The sequence below is a fragment of the Antrostomus carolinensis genome, unplaced genomic scaffold (assembly GCF_000700745.2).
Source record: "Antrostomus carolinensis isolate BGI_N321 unplaced genomic scaffold, ASM70074v2 scaffold34546, whole genome shotgun sequence".
Taxonomy (NCBI): Eukaryota; Metazoa; Chordata; class Aves; order Caprimulgiformes; family Caprimulgidae; genus Antrostomus; species Antrostomus carolinensis.
The window spans coordinates 25,609-37,754 of NW_010321738.1; the positions used below are offsets into that span (position 1 = coordinate 25,609).

A 12,146-nucleotide genomic window follows, 5' to 3' on the forward strand; every position below is an offset into this window, starting at 1 on the left:
TCCAGACTTCCCCTCTCTTCATGGCCTTTGGTTTGCAGCATGTGAAAAACTGAGCGTGGTCTCTACAGAAACTCCCTGTGGCTTTGAGCGGTTCCTGGCCTGGTGACACGCTCTGTGTGAGAGAGAAGTCATGCAGATGTGGTAAGGAGTCAGCTGCTGACCCTTGCAAAGTGCTGTGATAAACTGGAGATGGAGGAAGGATAGGGGAAAAAAAAATATCAAAGGGTCTTTACATCAAAGGCAGCGAGAGAAGCTGCTGTTAGCAGGGTTAGATGTGGGGAATTCGGTGGGGAGAGGACCGGTACCAGGATCTGCTGTCCTCCTGTCCAGACCCTATCAATCTTGCCAGGGAATTTGACAGGCGAGAAAAGTCAAAGAGCAGCCGAGGGATTCGGAAATCAAAGGGCTTTGAAAGCTGGATCAGAGGACGGAGCACAGCTCTCCATCTGCTTTGAATTTATTGTTGCTAATGAGGAGGCAGCCTCTGGTCTGAGGGAACAGGCTGGACCCGAGGGGTGACTTGACATTTCCAGCACGTTCAGAAGAAGGTATCGAGGGACCCTCTCTAAATTAACCCTTTGGCTGTCAGGCAGGTACAAACGGGCAATTCGGAGTGAGGTGGCCCCAGAGGGAAAGGATGGGGACGGGGACTCCAGCACCTCCCTGGGCAGCCCGTTCCAGGGCCTGAGAACCCTTTCGGTGAAGAAATTTTTCCCAATATCCAATGTGAACCTCCCCTGGCATAACTTGAGGCCACTAAGTGGAAGTGGTGGTGTCAGATGCTTATTTAGAACCCCACATCTCCTTTGGGTCAGACACTGTCCCTGTCAGCAGAAGTTAGGTGAGGGGAGCAGACCTCCCTCCTGCAGCCTCCCCGCTCGTGTTCCTGAGTGATGGGGACCACACCGCGTTCGGGTGAAGGACCTGAGGAGACCAAGAGGAGTGCTGGGATCTCTTGTGGGGCTTGCAGAGGTCTGAGCAACACCATGCTGTGGCCCAGAGTTGCACCAGTGCCTACCATCACAAGAGCCCTATGCTGGATGATAGTCCTTCCCCAGAACCCTGCTAATGAGAATAACCAGCCTGTGCTTAAGAATAAGTATCATTAGCAAACCAGGATATTATTTTGCATGCAGCAATCATCCCCAAATTATTTCCCCCTCTCTAGAGAATTACCAATGGGTTGAATTTCATCACCTGAAAGTCGAGTTCATTTTCAGTTCCTGGCAGACTTCATAGCTCTCTTCATTGCTTCAACAGAGGCATTAAGACAGGCTGTGGGTTGTTTTTTCTTTAATTCTGGTACTTTTCATTTATTGCTATTGAATTCGTGAAAGAGGATGGTGTTCTTTCACTGCCAGAGTGCCTCTGCTCTGGAATGGTGTGTGATACAGAATGATTTAAGGAAAGGAAATGTAGAAGAAAAAGAAATTTTAACCAAAAATGCCAAAATGTTTGAAGTTTACCATCTGTGCCCAGGAGAAGGAAAACATCCTGAGACACAGATGGCCAAGTGCACTTTCATGCTGCCCTTTTCAGAAAGGGAGAGGAAAAGAAACCAAACAGAAGTTGTCTCTAAATGCACTTCTGGTAACTTCCAGTTACGCAGTGGCTCAGTCACCCTTTTGTGTTTCTTTGATTTCATTCCAATCTGATTATTTATTTGCCACCAGACACCTCTTTCCAAAGCCTATCAGCTGTCTCTTGACGTCCACTTCAAACCTTCTAGATTCTCCAGGACTTTCTGCTGTTCTGGTTTAGTAGAGCGTGACTGTTATTAGGGGATAAAAAAATAATAATCAGAAGCAAGGGTCATGTCTCTCCACAGGCAGGTAAAGGAGATAAATGCAGAAAGAAGTTTGGGAATGAGGCCAAAGCAGTGACCAAATGCCACAAAACACCAGGGAGCCAGAATGCTCTGGATGGTGCACAGGGCAGTGGTCCTGGTGACAGATCCCCAGGGAACTCTGCGGGCTGAGCCCGGCCACTCCGTGGGGCAGAGCTGGCTCGGGCTGCCCTGGCTGCTGCTCTGCTGGGGAGGGACGATGACATCTGCCCCAAGATGTACCGGTACAGAATGGGGTCTGGACACCCCTGGACCCACAGGCAGTGGTGGTACACTTGTAAAGGTACCAGCGTTTCCAGTTAACCCAGTTCCCTGCCAGTGCTGCAGTCTTCTCATGAAGGTTTCTTATCTCTTCCTTCCAGCGTGGTCTGGAGTGTCAGAGCAAACCTGGTATTTAGGTTTTTTGTAAGAAACTAAAAAGCCCACTGCAAGGTCCGGATTGCTGGTGTGAGGTTTCTCCTGCCTCTTGTTTGCATGGCTGAGTTATAACCCTCGAAATTGCCACCAGAAGCGCTGGCAGACTCTAGCTAACAGCTCTAACCGATGCTATTATGTTTCTGCTGCTAGTTGGCACCCAACCTTCACTATCTCATCACCATAAAGGGATCCTGTCAGCTTGAAAAATTGTCTTTTCCTTAGAGGGAAGGAACCCCAACAAAGCACACACCTCCTCCTGTTCCAAAGCTGGAGGAGCGAGGATGTGAGCAGGACGCTGTTCCCCCGTCTCCTTGCAGGTTTGACAGCACTTTGTGGGGCGTCAGTGCTGCTGGTGGCCGTGAGCACGTCCTCGCTCAGTGTGGGCAGGGGATGGGAGGTGGGGGTGCAGAAGGGTCACTGAGGAGGGGGGATGCTTCATCCCAGGCCCCCTGTTCACAGCAACAGCAGAAGCGAGTGAAAAAGCAACGCCAGAGTCTGGATATGGGTGGAGAGCAGCGAGCAGACACACGGGATGCCATCGTGCCCCTGCGCTGCTCACAGTCGGTTTGGGAGGGAGGGAGGGAACTCTCCATCCCCAGCTCGGTTCCCCCTCCAGAGATGATTTGCACAGTGCCCTGCTCACCGCTGTCCAAGGACACATCTCTGCAGGTTTGCAGGGTCTGAGCAGGGCCAGTTTGGAAACATTCCGAGTTGTTGGCATCCCCTGTAAATACAACTCTGTTCTTTTCCTTGCAGGTGCCAGAGCTGTCCCTGGAGGAATTCACATCTAACCTGGCAAAAAGGGAAACCTGTTCCTCCTCTGTGATTAACATGGCTGGCACACTGCGGAGAGCCAGCTGCTGCTGCCATCTCCACCAGCTTCCCCTCAAAGGTGCTCAGGGGAGGGCATCTCATCAGTGCTGATCAATACCTACAGGGCAGGTGACGAGAGGATGGGGCCAGGCTTTTCTCAGTGGTGCCCAGTGACAGGACAAGGAGCAAGGGGCACAAACTGGAACACAGGAGGTTCCACCTGAAGAGGAGGAAAAACTTCTTTCCTGTGAGGGTGCCGGAGCCCTGGGACAGGCTGCCTAGAGAGGGTGTGGAGTCTCCATCTCTGGAGATGTTCCAAACCCACCTAGACACCATCCTGTGCGACCTGCTCCAGATGAACGTGCTTTGGTAGGGGGGTTGGACTAGATGATCTTTCGAGGTCCTTTCCAACCCTCACCACTCTCTGAGTCTGAACTGGTGAGGGAAGAGAAATGGGAGGCCAAGCTCGCCATCTCCTGGAGAAAAGGGATTTATGCTTCCTGGAAAGTTTATTTCATTCCTTCCTTTTCATTCTCACTCTTCTTTCTTTGTGAAAGACCATGGTTGTAGGAGAAGGCTTAGGAAGCTTGCCAGCTTGTGATGCCAGCTCTGACCTGTGGTCCCTCTTCCTGGGAGACTCGGTGACAGTGAATTTACGTCCCAGGGTGAGTGCACTGTTGGTATCTTTGTTCTGTACTGCAGCAGCAGTGTCTGGCAGGACTCAAGTCACATTACTAACCCCAGAAAAGAGGTTTACAGAGTGTTGAGGAGATGCAGGGCAGTCAGGTTCTTACGTACTTCAAATGGCAAGGGCTGTGTAGCGACTGCCACCTACGCCCTGTGGCGCACAGGGACATTGAGAGCTCTAGCAGATGGTCTCATTACTGCCCAGTCACAGTGTCACACCTTGGTTTTCACAGACAGTTGTGTGTCGCTTCAGAAACTGATGCCAATAGTGAAGCTTCTAGGGATACCTGTGGGGTTTTTTTGCTGATCTCTTCTCTCTGGCCACCAACGAGTGCCAGGAGCAGAGGACATGGCAGGAAGATGGGGCAGGGGAGGGTGAGGTTGGCCATGAGGAAAAGGTTCTTCAGGCACCCAGAGGGTGGTGGAGCACTGGAACAGGCTCCCCAGGGAGGTGCTCATGGCACCAAGCCTGACAAGATTCCAGCAGCATTTGGCCAAGGCCCTCAGGGACATGGTCTGAGTGTTGGGATTGTCCTGTGCAGGGCGAGGACAGCTTAGGGAGGTGAAGCTTTTAAGGGGAATGTGAGACAGATTGGTGAATTCGTTAAACTGGTTCCTTCTGTGGGGGTTATAACTCAGAATAACTAAACATCTAAAGCAGCTGAGGAAATGACAGTGCCAGGTACGTTGTTCCTAGTACCAAGAACTGAGGTTAGGCTCGGCTGGTGTGATTTTTAAGAGCGATGTTGTTCACTTAACAAGGGATTGATCACACATTTGTGACCAAAAAAAGCCTTTTCCAGTCCTAATCTGGGCAGGCAGTCCCACAAACATTGTTAAATATAAACTGTTATCTCCAGTGAAAGTTAAATACAGGACAATTTGAAACTAACATTTTTTGCTTAGGGCCAAACAATTCTGAAGCAGATTACTAGTAACCAAATACCTAGTTTGAAGTGAAACACTAACACCTCAGTTATAAACAACGCAAAAACTTTGTCTAGATGATAGCTTTGGAGGAACTTGAATATATAAATTTCCCACATTAAACCCCAAACTGAAACATGCAGTAACTGTTATACCAAACCATCATGAGTCTCGTACAGTCTTCTGTTCTAAACCAGTGTTTAAAGGTCATGACCTGAAGTGAAGCTAGGAATCATAAAGGCATTTTTTTCCCAGAGTTCTTGGTCTCAATTGCAACATCGATACAACTTTTAACTTAAAGGGCACATTTTTCTGTCACTAAGAGGAAGCAGAATTTTGTTTTGAATAATACAAAGCAGGATTTAATGTTTTAAATGCTTTTTCAACACCTTGACACAGTCACACTTTTACCTCGAGGAGTTCCTCTGTGTATTGACTTCCTCAGCTCTGCTAACACTACGAGCACTTCATTCTGCATTATTTACCTCCTCAGTGATTCTGAGCTTCTAAAATAAACAGCACAAGACAAACTATTTGGGATTTTTCAAAGGTTAGGCTGCAAAGGCAACAGAACTTGCTCAAACTGATGAAATCTGCTAGAGGTGTTTTTCACAGCCTGAATCTTACAGATTCATGAATATCCACCTTCTGCTTTCAGATTTCCCTATGATATATGAAATTACCAGTTTACTGTGATCCTGCACTAAATCTCTGCGTGTGCCTTGTCAGACAGCTCGTCCTGCTGCACAAGCTGTATCACACCAGTATCTTTTAAAGGCACGAGCTCCATTTACACTTACACTCCAGCCTGCACTCTGCAGGGATGTGTAAAATGAACAAAGCTCTGTAGTTCTTGCACGCTTCTTGAATGATTTCGTGTTTCCAAACACAACAGACAATGTTTTCTGTCTTGAAGGAGAGACAAATGCTTTATGAAAAGGTGAGTCTTTCCATAAACAAAGCATTTGGATCTTGTCTTCCAGTTCAGAGCATTATAGAACCTCATCAGAAAGAAGAGTCTGAATTTTGTTTATTTTCTGCCCTTACTCCCCCACACTTCCAATGTGCATATATTTATAAAGCTCTAGGTCAGTGTCATCAGCTGTGATATTGCCCAGAGCTGGCGCCCATGGAAAAAGGTGCCCTGAAACTGTATTACTGAAGAGAAGACAGTTTAAAAGATGAATCCATTTGAACAGGAAACAAAAGATCCCTCTTCAGCAACAAATGTGAACATCTATTAAAGCAGCCTGGAAACTAGGCACCATCATAAAGAGGCTGAAGTAAGCCAGGACATCATCTCTCCTAGGCTGAGAAAGACTCACAAAATCAATTAGCAGTTCATTTTTTAATTAAATGAAGCTTTATACAAACCAAGAACAGAACACTTTGGGGAAGTACAGGCACCTACTGCCACAGAAGGGTTTCCCACAGTGCAGACAACGGCCACCAATTCTTTACTTTCCCAGCCTGGTTTTTGAGCGGCGAAGGCAAAGCCCAATAAACCCAAACATGAATTATCTGAGCTCCTTTTTTTTCCTTCCAAACAGAAGGAGGAAATTACTTGCTGCTAAAGATGTTCAGACTAGTCATTTTGCAAATGGTGCTGTGAAGCTGATCAGAAGAGACTGTGTTGTAGCATAATTGCCCCATTTCAAAGCATTATCCCCTAATAGCAGTCTGCAGCACAGGGCTGTGCTTCGCTGCAAGGGAGAGCGCTCCATCCAGCACAGCCACGTTCCAGGGAGCAGCGCTCTCCTCCTCGCTGGAAGGCAGCCCATTAACCAGCTTGAGCCTTTTAGATCTTTTCAGGGCACAGAGATAGCACTTGCTTCACTGCCTGCAGCTATTTGCTATTTCCAGTTATGACTCTTGTGATTAAGCCAAGCTCTGAGCCCTCAAATCCTTCTCTGAAACAGAGATCAGCTTTTGTTCAACAACATACTAGGAAACCACTCTTTGGCATCAGACCAGAGGAATGTTTAAGTGTTAGCTTTTCAAAAGCTATCTTATTAACTCAATAAAGAAATCTCTTTAATTTTGTTTTAACAAAACAGAAAACATGTTACACTAGGCTGCAACTTCTGAGAGCTGTAGGCAGATAATATTTCCCTTCCTCGCTGCTAGAATCCATGTCCTTGAATATTCATTTGTTTGCAACAGCAGAGAGTTGGTCCCGGATCCTTCCTAGACCTTCTAACATAGTGTCCAGGGTTTCTTTGCTCAGTTCCACAGTCAGTGCAGAAACAACAGGACTATTTCCACATAAGGCAACATCTTCCTGAATCTGAAAATAGGAAAGCAGACGTTAGCTGTATGAAAAATTCATTCACGTGTTTTTCCAGTGCCACTACAAAAGTCAGTGTTTAATAGCTAAAGAAAAATGCTTTAAATGTGACATCCAGCTCAGCTGTGTGCCTCACTAGTGAAGTGTGCTCCCATTGAATGCAAGTAAGTGTGTACTGCCACAAGTGTGGGGAAATTCTGAGGAGACTCATGGCAGGGAGCCACATCCGTATCAAAAGCATCTTAGCAGATACTGCCACAGGATACTGAACCTCATCCCACACACAGAAATTAGACATCTTTCCTCCTCCTCCTCCTCTGAAACCCACCCATCCCATTTTTACTGGTTGGGGGCATCCAGAACTGTGCAGAATATAAGCACTAAGTTTAGCTGTACTTCCCAAATGATAGATGTCAAGGAAATTGTTAGTAATCAAAAGTCATTTCCCAACTATCGCAGTCAGCTAAACGTGCTGATGAGGAGTTAGAACTAAAGGGTGATGGCTACATAATTTATCTTCTTTCTTCCTGCAGGGAACAATGGTGACCAGAAACAAATACGCTGCCTTCTCGCATCCTCAGGCAAAGAAAACTCTCCCTTGTAACAAAAAGAGGGTTTTCATCCCAGGTTCTGTGGTATTTCAAAGATCATCTCTGAGAAAATCTGCTAATTGCCCACCAGGCAAGGGGCAAGCACCAGCTGCCTGTCTGAACTGCTCTGCACTGCCACTGGTGAGTCAGGTGTGGGGCTGGATTCCTGTGATCCCGTGTCCCCTGCAGCCCCTGCCGGTACCTGTAACTGAAGCAGGCAAGTAGGGACTGCCATTCTGCTGATGCTGTCCGAAGATGTCTTGATGTCCACCCTCCAGTCCAGGTCAACCAGCCGAGGCAGGGAGACTGAGGGATTAAAGAAATGGCTCTGTTAGGCCCAGCAGCACGTGATGACACCAGACCTTGGAACCTGCGACCACCACCGCGTACGTGCTTCTCCACTTCTGGCCCTGGGAAGTGTGTAACTTCAGCGCTACTCTGTGGTTTCACACAGTTTTTACTCTGCAGTGAGCCAGTCTCTGAAGATGTGGGGATGTTCTGTCACAAGGGCATGTACTTAGTGGAGCTCACTACACTAGGAACCTTTCAGAGTCCCTAAGCACCGTACAAACTGGAGATGAAGGTTCTCCCAGCAAAGGCTGTGGCTGTAAGTGCTCTTTGTCAGCTCCTGGGAGCATGTTTTTCAACCATGTCTTTCAGCTGTCAGAAATAAATACAAGGACCATTTGAAGAATATATTCAGGTGAAACTGAGGCAGGTATTTACCTGAGTGGCATGCAGATAGCTTTCCCCCTTGTTTGAACAAAACAAATTTTCCAACTTTCATTTTAAAAAAATACACTTTAACCCAGAAAAAGAAACAGTATGGATGTTTTCATCTCAGATTTACAACTGTTTCTGACACCAACTGCAAACCAGAGGAAAGCATAATTACTTATCCAACCAGACAACAACAGCAAGTGTGAAAAGATGAGGCTTGAACCCTTAACTGCCCCATGGTAAGGTGCAATTTACCACCAGAACCCAGAAATTTGGAAAATGTCTGTAAGGTAAGTTCCTTGTTTAAAAAAATAGGTGAAGAAAACACATTGTGAAGTGCGGTTTAACAGGGCAGACTTAAAGTCATTCCCACTTTGCTGATGTCACATTTATAAGACTTGGAGCACTTCTTGCACCCTTTCCAACTCCATTTTCTGGTAAGAGGTGAGCCGTACTTCCTGTGTTCCAAAGAGCAGCATCCAGTTTCCTGGGAAAAACAGTAACATTCTCACTAGAAGAAAAGTCCACACTATGGACATGGAAACAAGGACAAACCCGTTTGGTTTGAAAAGGGCATTTGCAGCTGAGGGGCTTAACTGCTGTAACTGTGTCAGAATCCACGGCCAGTGCCTGAAGAAACATCCTTCCTGTTCATGTCAGCTAGGGCTTTCCAAAGCAGTCGGAATGAAACGCTGAATCAACCCCATAAAAGATCTGTAGGGAGGTGAGAATTTATTCCCAAGCTCAGTTTAAAATCTCAGCTGCGGTGCTTGGCAGGTTTGAGTGTCTTTGCGAAGCCCCATCAAACCTGGCTGTCCGCAGTTATTTGGCAGCTATTTAAGGGGCTGGTGGGGGATGAAGAGGCAAAGACTAAACTTCTGCTGAATTCTAAAGAGCTGTCCCAACAGGCAACTGCAGCCTGCCTGGATTTTGCCCATCAGAAGATGTGTAGTTTCCTCCCCAAGGGCTGATCCCTAGCCTTCCTACTGACTCCAGATGCTCCAGTTGCTTCCTAGCAACACTGACAGAAATTTCTCTTTCTGTCTGGGGAAAGGCTCTCCCTCCTCCTCCTGCTCCTGCTCCCCTGAGGAGAGCCCCAGGGGCAGTGCAGAACTGCCTGCCTTGCTCTTGCTTTTGGAACAAATTCCAGTTGACAGTCTGTCAGGGCCAGCCCTTGGCAGCGTTTGCAGCAACATAAAATACATCTGTTTAGCCTTGTATATTAATTTGCAAAAGACTGATTGCTGGTGGCTCGGGAGGGGCAGGAACCCATCCATGTTTTTATGTTAACACAGATCAATCCCTTGGAACGCCTGTTCTTTAAATCGCTGCCTTGGTCCCTATGTAATATTAGTCAGATATTTTATTAACACAATACTAAAATAATCCATCACTTCCTAGAAGACAGTCTCATTCCAAGAGGGTTAAATATTTATCTAATGAGTACAAAAGACACAAACATCCGAGCAGAACTCCTGGGTGGTGCTCCACAGGCCACACACCCAGCCTTGCTGCTGGGTTGTGAAGACCTAGCTATCATGTCGTGCTAGTGTGGCACACTCGCTCTCGTTTCCTCTGACACACCGTGGGGTTGAGGATCCAGGAAAAGCACCGTGTGTCTTGGTAACACTAGAACATTGTTCAGTGTAAGCAACTGCTGCATTTACTGTGTTAGCATTACACAGTAGTTTCTTCCCTCTCCCTTTTTTTTTTACTCCATTGAAACTTTGAGGGACAATGTATTTCCAGGTCTTGCCCTACTGTTCAGCCCTTGGACATTATCTCCTCTGAAGGCAAAGAGAAGGGTAAAGAGGATCCGGGCAGACCTCTGCTACGTATCAGCTCTCATTTGTAAGCCTCCAAGCACTAAAGTTGTAAAGAAAACATCGTGGCAAGAAAACAAAGTGTTGCAGCTGTGTGGAACACTGGACAGGGATGTAACTCATAGAATCATAGAATGGTTTGGGTTGGAAGGGACCTCAAAGCTCATCCAGTCCCAACCCCCCTGCCATCAGCAGGGACACCTTCCACTAGACCAGGTTTCTCAAAGCCTCATCCAGCCTGGCCTTAAACACTTCCAGGGAGGGGGCATCCACAAATTCCTTGGGCAATTCGTTGCCTATGATGCTGCTGTTAAAGTCTGCATTCCTTAATTACCTCCCTGTTTAGAAAGGTGAGGGAAAAGCAGTTATGGATATCTGCAGTGTACCTCCTGATGCATGGAAGAGAAAGAACGCAGAGAATTGATGAGATGTGCAAAGATGAGGTGTTCCCCAACATGTACACACCCTTTACAGCACAGTTATTGCATGGGGACATCACTTAATGACCTGAACAGGCAGGACACAGCGCTTCCCTCTCAGAAGTTTTGCAAATACTGGCTATACACTGCACTCTGCAAGGTAACAACAGCCTGAGCATGAAATGGAACTGATTGAGACTGGAAACAAGCAGCACAGATCTGAACACAAGCTTGTTGGCCTCTGCTGAGCTCTGTGATGCCACAACCGTACAGCTTCATCGAAGGCAAACGGGGGTCTCTCTGCACTACGTCACAAAAATGTGTATTCCAAACTCTAAGCTCAAGTGACCTCAGGAAACATTAACTGCATCAAGATGTGAACTGCTACTTACTCTGACTTGCTTGTGCTTCATTCCTCCAAGCAGAGCTGTGAAAAAGTGGAGAGAAAAGCAGTATCAGCAGTGCTTTGGAATAAAATAAAAAAACCCCAACAAACAAAGAGGCAGGGAAAGCATTCAGGGCTGTATAGCAGGAGGCAGGGGAGACAGACTGCCTGTGCTGCTGAGTGCCTTTTTCCACCACACAGGTGAGTTGTTGGGATAAAAGGGGCTTGTCCTGGTGTGAACTGGGCCAGAGCTGGTTCTGTTCAGCAGCTGGACCAGCGCTGGGGGTTGGGTTCAGCTGGGATTTGTCAGGAGAGAAACGCTGAGAACATCCCCATGTTGCATTTGTGTCCCTGGCACTGAAGGACTTTGTGTTTGTCCGTCTGCAAGCGCAAGATCTCAGGGTGGTGAGCAATGGCTCTGGGCATCACTCATTTGCACATTCTATTATTACTGTTATTATAATTACTATTGTAATATCATTACTATTTAAAGTTTTATTTTATTACAATTATTAAATTGTCCTTATCTCTACCTCTGAGTCTCCTTAGCCTTGCCCCCCAATTCTCTCCCCTGTTCCCTGGGTGGGGAGAGTGAGCGAGCAGCTGGGTTTGCCTGCAGCCCAGTGACACCACCACAGGGCTCTGCATCATGTGCATTCCAAAAGTCTTGGGAAAACCCTCTCTGCCCATGGCTGTGTTTTGTTTGCCATTCCACTCAGATGACGTATCTCATTCACCACTGCTCATCCCAAATTTTGTGAGTATGCCCAAGGCACGCACAAAATTTGCAGAAACAAGACTCTGCATGCTGCCAACTATCCACAGATCAAACCGGACACACAGGCTTTCACTTTCCAGCCAAAAGGAAATGGCAGGTGGGTAGCACTCACATGTTCTCCAAGATTATCTTAGTCAAAAGGTTTTTCAGATTTTGGTGGAAGTTTTCTGGAAAGAGAGAGAGGATGTCTTCTGCCCTCGTCAAGCCGCGGTACACAACGTGCCTCGTGAGGTTGTGCAAAGCAGATACCAGCTGCAGGAAAGGAAGAGGGAAAGGGCTGCGCTGGGTGGAAAGGCATCGCACCCAGCACGGGCCAGGAGAGACTCAGCTTCTGCGGGGAGACCGACACCACCGGGGGCTGGACACCCCAGCGCTGCCTGACCCCTGACCAGGTACGGGGCTGCGGTCCAGTATGTGCTTCCCTCACAGAACTGCCTGGACTGGAAAAGCCCTT

At 47.4% G+C, this 12,146-nt stretch overlaps 1 protein-coding gene across 1 annotated transcript; it reads right to left on the bottom strand.

The window, feature by feature from the left end:
- Nucleotides 1-6,023: 6,023 nt before the first annotated feature.
- Nucleotides 6,024-11,944, bottom strand: COMMD9 (COMM domain containing 9; the record flags this gene model as incomplete). The annotated part of the gene is made up of 4 exons (XM_010170049.1): nt 6,024-6,977; nt 7,770-7,873; nt 10,922-10,956; nt 11,805-11,944. Coding segments are annotated over 4 exons (420 nt in total), but the record flags the coding sequence as incomplete, so codon positions are not given.
- Between the last annotated feature and the right edge of the window lie 202 nt (nt 11,945-12,146).